Here is a 14178-nt window from a genome sequence, read left to right on the forward strand (position 1 = left end):
TCAGGGTCTGACAATTGGCGAAGCTCTCTCCTTGCAATGTTCAGGGTCTGACAATTGGCGAAGCTCTCTTCTTGCAATGTTTGGGGTCTGGCAATTGGCTAAGCTCTCTTCTTGCAATGTTTGGGGTCTTGCAATTGGCTAAGCTCTCTTCTTGCAATGTTCAGGGTCTGACAATTGGCGAAGCTCTCTTCTTGCAATGTTAAGGGTCTGACAATTGGCGAAGCTCTCTCCTTGCAATGTTCAGGGTCTGACAATTGGTGAAGCTCTCTTCTTGCAATGTTTGGGGTCTGGCAATTGGCTAAGCTCTCTTCTTGCAATGTTTGGGGTCTGGCAATTGGCTAAGCTCTCTTCTTGCAATGTTTGGGGTCTTGCAATTGGCGAAGCTCTCTTCTTGCAATGTTCAGGGTCTGACAATTGGCGAAGCTCTCTTCTTGCAATGTTCAGGGTCTGACAATTGGCGAAGCTCCCTTCTTGCAATGTTTGGGGTCTGGCAATTGGCTAAGCTCTCTTCTTGCAATGTTCAGGGTCTGACAATTGGCGAAGCTCTCTTCTTGCAATGTTTGGGGTCTGGCAATTGGCTAAGCTCTCTTCTTGCAATGTTTGGGGTCTGGCAATTGGCGAAGCTCTCTTCTTGCAATGTTCAGGGTCTGACAATTGGCGAAGCTCTCTTCTTGCAATGTTCAGGGTCTGACAATTGGCTAAGCTCTCTTCTTGCAATGTTCAGGGTCTGACAATTGGCGAAGCTCCCTTCTTGCAATGTTTGGGGTCTGGCAATTGGCTAAGCTCTCTTCTTGCAATGTTCAGGGTCTGACAATTGGCGAAGCTCTCTTCTTGCAATGTTTGGGGTCTGGCAATTGGCTAAGCTCTCTTCTTGCAATGTTTGGGGTCTGGCAATTGGCGAAGCTCTCTTCTTGCAATGTTCAGGGTCTGACAATTGGCGAAGCTCTCTTCTTGCAATGTTCAGGGTCTGACAATTGGCTAAGCTCTCTTCTTGCAATGTTCAGGGTCTGACAATTGGCGAAGCTCTCTTCTTGCAATGTTCAGGGTCTGACAATTGGCTAAGCTCTCTTCTTGCAATGTTCAGGGTCTGACAATTGGCGAAGCTCCCTTCTTGCAATGTTTGGGGTCTGGCAATTGGCTAAGCTCTCTTCTTGCAATGTTAAGGGTCTGACAATTGGCTAAGCTCTCTTCTTGCAATGTTCAGGGTCTGACAATTGGCGAAGCTCCCTTCTTGCAATGTTCAGGGTCTGACAATTGGCGAAGCTCCCTTCTTGCAATGTTTGGGGTCTGGCAATTGGCTAAGCTCTCTTCTTGCAATGTTCAGGGTCTGACAATTGGCGAAGCTCTCTTCTTGCAATGTTCAGGGTCTGACAATTGGCGAAGCTCCCTTCTTGCAATGTTTGGGGTCTGGCAATTGGCTAAGCTCTCTTCTTGCAATGTTCAGGGTCTGACAATTGGCGAAGCTCCCTTCTTGCAATGTTCAGGGTCTGACAATTGGCGAAGCTCCCTTCTTGCAATGTTTGGGGTCTGGCAATTGGCTAAGCTCTCTTCTTGCAATGTTCAGGGTCTGACAATTGGCGAAGCTCTCTTCTTGCAATGTTCAGGGTCTGACAATTGGCGAAGCTCCCTTCTTGCAATGTTTGGGGTCTGGCAATTGGCTAAGCTCTCTTCTTGCAATGTTCAGGGTCTGACAATTGGCGAAGCTCTCTTCTTGCAATGTTTGGGGTCTGGCAATTGGCTAAGCTCTCTTCTTGCAATGTTCAGGGTCTGACAATTGGCGAAGCTCTCTCCTTGCAATGTTCAGGGTCTGACAATTGGCGAAGCTCTCTTCTTGCAATGTTTGGGGTCTGGCAATTGGCTAAGCTCTCTTCTTGCAATGTTTGGGGTCTTGCAATTGGCTAAGCTCTCTTCTTGCAATGTTCAGGGTCTGACAATTGGCGAAGCTCTCTTCTTGCAATGTTAAGGGTCTGACAATTGGCGAAGCTCTCTCCTTGCAATGTTCAGGGTCTGACAATTGGTGAAGCTCTCTTCTTGCAATGTTTGGGGTCTGGCAATTGGCTAAGCTCTCTTCTTGCAATGTTTGGGGTCTGGCAATTGGCTAAGCTCTCTTCTTGCAATGTTTGGGGTCTTGCAATTGGCGAAGCTCTCTTCTTGCAATGTTCAGGGTCTGACAATTGGCGAAGCTCTCTTCTTGCAATGTTCAGGGTCTGACAATTGGCGAAGCTCCCTTCTTGCAATGTTTGGGGTCTGGCAATTGGCTAAGCTCTCTTCTTGCAATGTTCAGGGTCTGACAATTGGCGAAGCTCCCTTCTTGCAATGTTCAGGGTCTGACAATTGGCGAAGCTCCCTTCTTGCAATGTTTGGGGTCTGGCAATTGGCTAAGCTCTCTTCTTGCAATGTTTGGGGTCTGGCAATTGGCGAAGCTCCCATCTTATCATTCTTTGGGGGTTGCAGTACCTGCACTTTAAATGCATTGCTTGCCTACTGCAGTGTACTATATAATTATATTTTTTAAGCCACAACAGGGTGACTAAGTTCATGGTGTGGTTTTTCTTCCCTTTGTTCCCAAGCCATAAAAGACTTTGTGACCGTACACGTGATTTCTGTACAAATACACTATTTGAGAGGCTTCCTTGTATTTCTTCCTCCTTGCTTGGTTGCAGTTTTTAATTCTCTATTGTCTGGAGCGATTGTATCTTCCTCACACATGAAACACTCCAGCTTGTGACCTTTAACTGGCCGGCAATTAGCTGCCGCCCTTGCACATTCCGGACATTGAGATTGCAGCTCCTAGCAATGTAATGAGAGACACTGGCCCCAATACTAATTCCAGCAGGAGCCCCAAAAGGCTGCGTCTCCTTCTTGTATGCGTTCCTCAGAACTGCAAATTTAAGCCATCATTATGCATCTAATGCCATAGAAACGAAGATTCTGTAATGGGTATGTAACGGGAAAGATATTATTACATGGAATCACACTAGCGGAACAGTTATTATGTATATAGCAAACATTCAGGCTGTGGCATCTAGTTCTGAGTGTCAATCAGTTGTGTATAATTCAGAAATCAGCAATTGGTGGATTAAAACTTCTGACTCTTCATTGGTTCTCAGGTATATTCCCGTGTCTCTGCCTGGACAGGTGTTCATGAGATACACTAAAGCTTCTGCTATGTGATTTAGAGGACAAAGTTAATTGTGGCTTAATTAAGGAGCTCTCCAGAATCTGATCAGTCAGAGGTCCTCGAGTATTAAACGTTACACGATTTGCATATAAAATATAATTGAAGCAGAACTAAACCAGCAAACATTTTTGATAGGCTATAGAAAAGGGCTTTTGCTGTTCAGGAGAATGGCTAATAGCACAAACAGCCTTGTTTTCTCATTGCAGCATTTTGCAGTTGTGCACAGACCACTGCCATATTTCTGCGAATATCCAACTTGTATAATAAACCTCCCACAAAACCAGATCTCACAACAAGGCTCGTTCGTGCGTTTAGCCTGCACTCTGCAAAGGGCATTTCCGATCCACAGATCTGCTCCCATTGAAAAATGCAAAATTATGCACACCCCAGGCACCGCCATCTTGGCATGCAAATCTGTGCGCTTCTTCTGACTTTGTTGCGGGTCATCATAGCTGCTCCCAGTTTGTAAAAGCAGATATTGTACAGCTCATATAATGCAGCATAAAATATCCATTTATCTTCATCAGCCATTTATATAGCGCCACTAATTTCCGCAGCGCTGTACAGAGAACTCACTCACATCAGTCCCTGACCCATGGAGCTTACAGTCTAACTCCCTAACACAAAGAGAGAGAGACTTAGGTCAATTTGATAGCAGCCAATTAACCTACCAGTATGTTTTTGGAGAGTGGGGGGAAACCGGATCACCCAGAGGATACCCACGCAAACACGGGGTGAACATATAAACTCCTCACAGATAAGGCCATGGTCAGGAATCAAACTCATGACCCCAGTGCTGTGAGGCAGAAGTGGTAACCACTGAGCCACCGTGCTGCCATTTATCAATTTCAAATGATGAATACATTTTTTATCTTTTGTATTACTGTGTTATTGTGTATATTTTTGGTGTTTTAGTGCATAATGAAGATGTGCTATACAGTCTGTGATCCCTCTTTTTATTATACTTAGGGACCTTGCAGCCAGAAACTGCCTCGTTGGGGAAAACCACTTTGTGAAAGTGGCCGATTTTGGTCTCAGCCGGTTGATGACGGGGGACACATACACTGCCCATGCCGGGGCCAAATTTCCTATCAAGTGGACGGCCCCGGAAAGCCTGGCTTATAACAAGTTCTCCATCAAATCAGATGTTTGGGGTAAGTAAACAATATTATGGGGGGGAGGGGGTTAAATGAAAGACTAGGAATACATCCGTCATATCGGCCTGTCCAATAGGCCACTCCCACTTACATGACATCATTCTCTGTCAGTGTTCCATCCTGAGCTGTATAACACAATAATTAGGGCACAGTTATGGGAACCATCTCTTGTCCAGCTGTTTATTTTAGTTTTTTATTTCTTTCATCCACCAAACATTCAGTTGCATTGTTCTTAGATGTCACCTTGTCCTACACAAGACTCATCAGACAAATAGAATGTTTTGTAACTCTCTGTAATGTAATGGTTTAAAATTAAATCAATATTGAAATTGCATGTAGGGCACATACTGAGTTTTACACATACATGTTTTGAAATACTCATGTTTTGCTTTTGGCTTGTCTCCCCTATTGTACTCCCATTTTTATGGCGTTCCCTGTGATTGTTGGGTTCCTTTACTGATCACATTTTTTGCTCCGCAGCCTTTGGTGTTTTACTATGGGAAATTGCCACCTATGGGTTGTCCCCGTACCCGGGCATCGATCTGTCACAGGTGTACGAGCTGCTAGAAAAGGATTATCGCATGGAGCGTCCTGAAGGCTGCCCAGAAAAAGTTTATGAACTCATGAGAGCGTGTACGTTTCATTGTGCATGGAAATAACGGGATCATTGGGGTATTTCAGCATTGGAATAATTATAATAGACATGGGAGTTTGCAGCACAGTTATCTGCAGCTCTGTATCAACTATAGGCTACGAGGGAGGCTTGCGGCTCTGGGACGACTGTGGAAGAGAGAGGCTTGCGGCTCTGGGCCGACTGTAGAAGAGGGAGGCTTGCGGCTCTGGGGCGACTGTAGAAGAGAGAGGCTTGAGGCTCTTGGCTGACTGTAGAAGAGGGAGGCTTGCGGCACTGGGCCGACTAGAAGAGGGAGGCTTGCGGCTCTGGGCCGACTGTAGAATATAGGGGCTTGCGGCTCTGGGGCGACTGTAGAAGAGAGAGGCTTGCGGCTCTGGGGCGACCGTAGAAGAGAGAGGCTTGCGGCTCTGGGGCGACCGTAGAAGAGAGAGGCTTGCGGCTATTGGCTGACTGTAGAAGAGGGAGCCTTGCGGCTCTGGGCCGACTGTAGAACATAGGGGCTTGCGGCACTGTAGGAAACATGATCTGCTTATTATACTGAACAGATTGAAGATAAAAGGAAGAGTTATAGCACTGGGTAAACTGCTGGGAAGAAAGAAGGGATTGTGGCTCTGCTAACTGTAGTGAAATGGGAAGAATTGCATCATCCTGCAAACTCAAGGATACAAAGGAAGATAGTGGGATAAAGCCTACTACACTGAATTAAGGGAGTTGTCCAAATACTGTTACCTTAAGCCGGACGTCATACTGTGTGTAATGCTGCACAGTCACCGCAGGACAAATGGCTGCATTACACACTGTTCATAACTCCACAATACAGCTCTATGGGAGTGTCTCATTGAACTCTGTTTTGAGCTATGGACAGACTGACTCAAGCCTATGTCTGCTATACAGGTGACTGGGGGAGGGGGCTGCAGATTTAGTGCTCAGGTGTTATGGACCAACCACAGGAGATGGATGGGTTACTGCACTACACTGACTGTAATAGAAGAGGGGGGATCACATGACTGGAATCATTGTAGGGGGTGACGAGGTGGGGGGTTATTACATGGGATAACTAGGAGTCAGATGGGTTATGTCATTGGACATATCAAGGGATTGTAAGGTAAAGCTCATTGGTTTAATACTACAAATCCCTTTTATGTGTCTGTTTTTATCTTAGGTTGGAAGTGGAACCCTCCAGACAGACCATCATTTGCTGAAATCCATCAAGCCTTTGAAACAATGTTCCAGGAGTCGAGTATCTCTGACGGTAAGAATCTATTTAATTCCTTTGTTAGTTGTCCAGGATCATTGTTCATCAACGGTAGCGGTAAGAGCGTATTGAACACACATAGGAGTGTGGAGCTGCTGCATTGCCTGAACCTCACCAAGCTGGCTGCCTAGGAGAACGTTTATACCCCAAAGGTGGATTTATCTTCATATTATTGAATAAACCAAAAACATAAGTTGCAGTATGGTCGTTACTAAGAGTTTCTCAATGGTTACTGTTTCATCGGGGGCATTCGTTTACTAAATTAGTGCAAACAGCATTTATTTTGTTTGTTCCCCGGCCTCTTTATTGATCTATATTGGTGTGTATTGTTCTGTCATTAGCTTTCTCTGGCACTCAGATGATCCCTCCAGAGTTATTTACGTTATCTTCGCTAATTAGTAAGAATAATACATCTCAGATAAGTTTAATGATAGTAAGTTCAGTTGTCAACACATGCAACATTTCAGACGGACAGTTTAGTCATTTATAGATACAATTGGCCAGAAGTTGTTGTTTATGTGTGTCTGACACAAACCCCAGATTCAGATGATAGCCGCTACAGAAAAGTGTGTGTGGTCCTCAACAGCCTGTGCCATCTGACATATACGTATGGCCTGATTGGACATTAGATCCTGGTGTTCTCACAACAATATCGGCATTACCCAAGAAAGATCCAATCAGTATTTCTCAGATCATTTTCGGGCACAGTGAGGAGATGATAGCTAGCGACCTTTTGCGTGCGAGGTCATCCGCCAGCCTTGCTGGGATCCAGTCGCTCAGCCCTGATGTGTCAGATTTCACCACCTACAGATATAGCCCATTTGGTAGTGACCCTAGCTGAACACGTATATTTTGCGACCTCCCAACATTTCTGACTTGGGAGGCTGGGTATTCTACTACGCCTCATGAAGACCATGCCCTAGATCCGTGAGGTTCCACTCCTAAATGATTAAGTCCTGTCTTCTTTAAGATCCAGAAATCAGGCCTGTTGACAGCCACAAGATCATGCGCAATAATAATTTGTGATCACTTGGCCACGGTGCGTTGTTGACCAAATTTGGTTGACCAATTCACACCATGCACAGACGGCTTTAAAAAAATTCATTGCTATGGATCATGTCCTATTTAGGGCTGTATTCCAAAAATGGGCTAAAAAAATAAAATAATGTATCACAAATTAGGTCAATTGGATTTAGCCACCCGTCCAAAATTGTGTGGCCACAGAATATTGACAGCTGATACCAGTATAAACATTGTAATTGTAACTTTGTAATATTCTGTGTTTCAGAGGTGGAGAAAGAACTGGGGAAGAAAGGCCTTAAGGTCTTCATGAGCAATCCCTTGCAAGCCCCTCAGCTTCCAACCAAAACCAGGACGACGCGAAGAGTGGCTGAGAATAAAGACGATAACGCGGACGCTTTGCATAGCAGAGGAGCGGGTGACCTAGGTAGTGTAATCTATATAGCATTATATAAGTGTATTCAGATGGTTCTAAAGTCAACTCTTTCGGACTTCTTTTTCTTCTATAGGGTTAACTGTACTAAATGGACTCTAAGAAGCTGTAAAAGTAAAATAACATATTTACCCCCATTAGCATATATACGCCAGGCTTACATCAGCTGTCATATGCACCCATCCAGGTCTATTCTGCATCTAATTATTAGCTAAGTACACGCTCTAGCTTACTCCCAGCATATGTATAATTTCTGCAGACACTGCATGGGGGGAGAAGACTGGGAGCTCTTATGCGGTCTAAACTCAGCTCCCGCCAACCAGTCATAAATCTGGTGTTATTGGGTTTGAACTGAGCATGAATAGTTTTTTGTTTGTTTTTTTGCACGGCTATGTTCAAACTGCTGCCATTGGCCTGATGAAGTGATGAGGACACTGGGCGCAGACACGTTTTGAAACGTTTACGTGTGTGGTTGATAAGTCTTCCCCTGCCAGAGCTTGCCAGCCTACGACTGTGGTCGACAGCACCTTGTTAATTATTACTTGTAGTATAGCGGCTATATTTATAAATAAGACCTTTTGGGGTCTATTTTGTACTTTTATTCCCTTAAAAAAAAACAGCCCACAACACCGGACTTTTCTTTTAAACCTAGTATGGATATAAGTCTTGGTGCACATCACAGTAGCTACACTAACCCAACTTTTCTGCCACATTTTTAATAAACCACATATAATTCTCTCTTCGGTGCATTTAATCGGTCTTCTCTCTTTTTGTAGATGTTTTGGAACTTGAACCAGCCGTGTCTCCTCTCCTACCTCGCAAAGAGAAGGTGGGATCAGCAGATGGTGGATTTCCAGAGGAGGAACGCCTGCTGCCCAACAGTAAAAAAGCCAATCTATTCAGCACTCTGATCAAGAGGAAGAAGAAGGTTGCCCCTACACCACCCAAACGTAGCAGCTCTTTTCGTGACGAACAAAGGTTCTTGGAAGGAGAGAATAGAGATGCTAACGATGGGGGTGATATGGATTCCATAAAATTCCCAAATAATGGAGCTGCCATGACCAACGGCTCAGTCCAAGGAAGTACTGGATTTCTATCCCCGCACTGGAAGAAGTCCAGCGCACATGTAGGCCGGCAAGCACCTCAGGGGGAAGACGTCGGTAACGGCAACACAGGTAAACGTTTCCAGAGGTCCTCTTCTGCTTCATGCATGCCTCACGGGTCCAAGGACATGGATTGGAAGTCGGTCACCCTTCCCAGGGAAATGCCGTCCACCAGGTATATGTTGGACATGTCTAGTTCTGGAAGTGGGCAAAAGGCAGAAATACCAGCTCTGCCTCGTAAGCGGGGCAATGAAGGCAAACCAGACTCCTCCGGTTCCAGAGGGGCTGTCACACCACCTCCCCGTCTACCTAAGAAAAGCGAGGAGCCAACAGATGAAGTGTTTAAGGACACGGATCCCAGTCCAGCATCCAGTTCACCCAGTTTGACACCCAAGTTGCCACACAGGAAACCAGGAGGCCTTTCTTCATCCTCTCCCTTACAAAAAGAGGAGATGGGGAACACCAGAAGTAACTCTGACTCTTTCTCTGCCAAGCAAACTTCAGGTCCTGGAAAAGCCGAAGCAGACCTTCGTCTCAGGAGACTCAAACCATCAGAAACAGCCACCAAGGACAAATTGAAAGCATTAAAGGTCAAACTGAGCCCACCTCTGCCACTTTCCACCCCAACCTCTACGTCTTCCACCAGCACCTCGGGAAAATCGACAAAACTTTCCTCCCAAAGCTCAAACCATGATTCTAGCACAAATGAGTCAAAGCACAAGTCAACAAACCAGAGCGAGGACCACTCGAGAACAAACCCGGCTGTGATGGACAGTGCCAAGAAAATGCTGTCTAACACCAAGCCCCAATCCACAGAAAAGCGGACCGGGACTCAGACGGTGGTCGGAGGAGGCGTAGATAAGCCACAGCAATCGGCCCCTTCTTCCTCATCGTCCACAGCTTTCATTCCCCTTCTCTCCACAAGAGTTTCCCTGCGCAAAACCCGCCAACCCCCAGAGAAGTTCCTCAGTGGAGCCGTCACGAAGGACACAGTACTGGAGAGCACAGAATGTCTACGGGCTGCCATCAGCCGCAATTCTGAACAAATGGCCAGCCACAGCGCGGTGCTCGAGGCTGCCAAAAACCTGCATGCCTTTTGTACCAGTTATGTGGACTCCATTCAACAAATGAGGAACAAATTCGCTTTCAGAGAGGCAATGAGCAAGCTGGAGAACAGCCTCCGGGATCTACAAATCTGCCCCACTGCTGCCTCCACGGGTGGAGGACCTGCCACACCTCAGGACTTTAGCAAGCTGCTGTCCTCTGTGAAAGAGATCAGTGATGTAGTGCAGAGGTAGCATCTGAGACTCAGGGTTTTAAGTCCAAATTTAGAGTGGAGGACATCAGGGCAGTATTGCACGGGCCTCAACCCTTACTCTCCTTTTGAGATGGGGGGGGGGGGAAGCAGGGTCATCACGGTTGTTTCTAATACTGGTGCCTGAGAGTAGTGCTTTGGATATGAAGTCTGGATTGGTGGTATTTTGACCCACAACGTGCCACTTGGCATTAACGGTGGTCATACGTGCACATCTTTCCTTACGATCGCACTCCCCCCTCTTTTCATAGACTGCAGTTATATGTGACACGGACCTTTAACGGTCTACTGGTATCTTAAACCCTTTATTGGCAGAGTGCTTTACAATGCTGGGACCCATACAGGACGTTGATACAAGCAGTATTGTAAGCAAAAGCAATGCCATTGTCTAACACTGCTAATTCCCGATCGCTAACGCCTCATCCTATATAAAAGCCCAGGTAATGAGGGAGCTCCCCTGCACACATTTTTAAGAGCCACCTTTTAAGGAGAGCACCTGCCCCCAAAACATTCCAAAAACAAACGGCATAAAATCACATGACACTTAGCACATAAAGGAGAATAATTGTAGCATTCCGTCACATGTTTCAGTACGCAGGTAAACCCTAAACTGTGTCTTCAGTGAGTTCCCCCACGTGCTGGTATATCGTAGCACATGATCTATACAGTGAGCGTCTTCTCCATGTGTTTAACATTCAGTCCGGAACAAACTACTAGATGAAGACTGTATTATTCATTTGTTTCACAATTTTAAGTGCAATTCCCTTTTCTTTTTTTTCTTCTGTGTTGTTCTTTTAAAACCAAAAAGCAAAAAGGCGCGGGGTCTAATTGTTGGTATGAAAGTGAGCGATACTTTGCCAATTCTGTAGAATCGCAGCTAGAACCTTTTATGAGCTAAATATGTGTTGGTGATCAGAGTCCTGGGCACAGGGAAAGCAGAGAGCGCGGGCTGAAGTCTTGTTACCCAGCACCTCACATTTATTCTCCGAGCCCAGCCGTGCCTCCCACCTCAACACTCTTCTTTTTGTCTCGCTAAGTAAATTTTGTATTATATATTGTCTTACGCTAATGCCGACTGAGCGCTTCCCACCCCTTCCTTTAGACGTTTACAGTAATTTTCAATATTTCTGTATAAATTTACAGTTTGCTGTTTTTTATTTTATTTTTTTTTCCTTTACAAGGATATAAAGTTTTATACATATATGTAAATAGGAAAATAGTCCAAATAAAATGTACACACACAGATGCCTTCGTTAAAAGGATTCTCCCTGGCACTGAAGAGGTGAAAGTGCCTCTAATGCAGTGGTGGCTGAGATTGGCCGCTGAGCTACAGTCTATGGCAGTGAGAGGTCACAGGTCAGGCACCATTGTTTTATCACCTTTCAGTGTCAGAGGGGCGTATCTGCCGGACTGATCACTGAACCCTTATTAAAAAGAAGAGACCCTCTATTTGGGAGTGTATTGCCATCCACGTTTGCCAGTGTTTTTAACCGGTGCCTTTTCAGTGACTACCTTATACCAGGTCTGCCCAACCTGTGGCTATCCAGGTATTGTAAAACTACAAGCCCCAGCATTCCCTGACATCTGTCGGCTGGCTATCTTCTGGCAAAGCATGCTGGGGCTTGTAGTTTCACAACACCTGGAGAGCCACAGGTTGGGCCAGGCCTGGTCTATACTTTAGGTTGGTGCCTTATGGATTGAGAAATGGCCTCATTCCTGGAACGGAGACCTTTCCACTGAGAGTTACATCTGATAATAGGCACTTTGTACATTTACCTGGTGTGGGAAGGTTTATCCCAGTCCATTTCTTAAGTTTTCCTCAAACTAGCATTACCACTACTCAGTGATTTGATTGCCAGCAATCCTGAATTTGCAATGGTCTTTGCACTTTACGGTCATTCAGCAGTGTGTAGCTGCCTGCCTAATCCATCTTGCAATATAACCAAAATGTGAGCATCGAATAATGCAATCGTACACTATTAATAATCGGTTGAAGCACGTAAACTTTTCTATATGTCATTTTAAATTAATTATTTGACAAATATACCTATTGTGATGCTCTTCACTTGTTTTTACTAGCATTTGTCTTTGTACGATGTATGCGCAATCACACTCCAGTGTACATCCTGAATTATTTGTTGACAGGCAACATGTTACTGCCAGCGATGAGAGTACCTTTGGCCTAGACAACAAGGGAATACCATCAAGAGACATTCGTGTATATTTTTGTCAGCAAATAAAATTTCCAGAAAAGCAAAGTTTTCTTCGTAACTGGCAGTGAAGGCGTTAACTTTCCTTTTTTCATTATCAAGTGGGTAATGCGGTTCATTAAATGGAATCTGTGTTTTGCAATAAGAAGATTCATATTTATTTATAAAGATAGATGCTTATACAGAAAAGTTATTAATTTTTATTTCCCTTGTTTGCGAAAACAGCCCCGTTATACTCAGGCGGCTCTGTACTGACTGTTGAGGAATAATTAGATGTTTTCCGGATCCCGCAACTGTGCAGAAACATCGGCCCGGGCTGCTTTGACCTAAAGGCATGTTTGTAATACCAGCAGGTGGGTTGCTTTCTTCAAACATTTGGAGGGCACATTCTTTTTTAACCTCTTGATTGCCAGCGTTGTAGTCCCCTGCGTTGCTGCAGTACACACTTGTGAGTGTGGTGAGCTTCATGCAGCACTAAGTACCATATGTGAAGTGAGTGACCTGTCCCTTCGGCAAGAGAGGGCAACAAGGTACGGCGCATATATATATATATATATATATATATATATATATATATATATATATATATATATGTATCTGTGGGTGTGTCCACCACTCGGCTTACACGTGTCACTAGCGTGTCAAAAGATGTCACTTCCTGTACATAACTTTTACGTTCTTGTAATGTCACCTCTGTGTCGGTTTTACAATTTTGTCAAAATACAACTCATTTATGTACTTGTGTCGGGTCTTTGTGTTTCATTTAGAGGACGTTGTGAGTGTGCTGCTGTTGTAGTTGGTCCTGACTTTGGATAGTTCGAAAGTGTGTGAAACCGCAGGACGCGGAGGAATTCAATCACAGATCGTTTCAGTAAGAAATATACATGTCCTGCAAGATTCCATGTACGGTGGTACCAAATCCTCCATCTATTTACTCACACATTATACATTCTGGCTAATTAGAAACAGACTACACTCAGTCTAAGGTACTTGTTAGTAAAAATAAGAGCTCCTATTGTCTACGAAGTGAAGGTAGCCATTTTGTGGGATGCATGGGACCTCCCAGAGGGTAGCAGTAAAAAGTTGACAAGTATAGATAAATATTTGCAAGGCTTGATTAATATTCATGAGCGGGTGGGTCCTAGTGACTTAGTGTTGTTAGGATTATAATGAGTATGGCATACCACCAAATGTCCCAAAATTCAAGGGACAGTCCCTTACAGGGATGTGCCTAAGTGAAGTGGTGGTTTGATGGGTAATTCCAGGTGGTTATAGGGGGTGTGGCCTAATATGTCCCAACCTTTCGATTGGTCACTGGGAAGAATGATATAGGTTCTGCCACAGAATGGTTTCCTCCACTCTGTGTAGTCCTCAGGTGGTGTTCAAATCTCAAGAGGATTATACTGACTTATAGTGATGTATTTCATTTGAAAATATTTATCAGGAAAGCAGTTTTTAGGATGAAGTCTAATCTCCCCAAGAAGGTTTTGCATAATAATGAAACAAAGGCATTCACAAACTATCTGGTATTCTCGAATTCATTTTTTTCTTCCCCAAACCATTGGGTGAGATCATTTATCCAGCTCTCTATGTTCCTTTCTGGGCCAGTCCACACAGTAATGGCAATTAAAATAAATGATGATTATACGAGAGCCAAAACCATCCACGATATCTGATAATATTCTGAACAAAAACAATGGACGGGACTTTTGGGCATGATGGTAAATGTCTTTGTCTGTTTTACCCAGTTTGTTTATTAGTTTACTGTGTTTGTTCCCAATTGTAAAGCGCTACAGAATATGTTGGCGCTATATATAAATAAATGATGATGATGAAGATGACAGCAGGTAACCGCTATCTGTGTGTGTGC

At 44.5% G+C, this 14178-nt stretch overlaps 1 protein-coding gene across 7 annotated transcripts in view; it reads left to right on the plus strand.

Annotated features, from left to right (window-relative positions):
• ABL1 (ABL proto-oncogene 1, non-receptor tyrosine kinase) overlaps positions 1–13046 on the plus strand; it is a 115414-nt gene extending 102368 nt beyond the window's left edge. For all 7 annotated transcript variants that reach the window (XM_075185232.1, XM_075185233.1, XM_075185228.1 and 4 more), the window contains 5 exons: positions 4151–4335; positions 4819–4971; positions 6135–6224; positions 7516–7674; positions 8457–13046. In XM_075185232.1, the coding sequence (XP_075041333.1) occupies positions 4151–4335; positions 4819–4971; positions 6135–6224; positions 7516–7674; positions 8457–10081 (2212 nt within the window). In that variant the 3' untranslated portion in view covers positions 10082–13046. The remainder of the gene's footprint in view (positions 1–4150; positions 4336–4818; positions 4972–6134; positions 6225–7515; positions 7675–8456) is intronic.
• The last annotated feature ends 1132 nt before the right edge of the window (positions 13047–14178 follow it).

This window comes from Mixophyes fleayi, chromosome 9 (assembly GCF_038048845.1).
Source record: "Mixophyes fleayi isolate aMixFle1 chromosome 9, aMixFle1.hap1, whole genome shotgun sequence".
NCBI lineage: Eukaryota > Metazoa > Chordata > Amphibia > Anura > Limnodynastidae > Mixophyes > Mixophyes fleayi.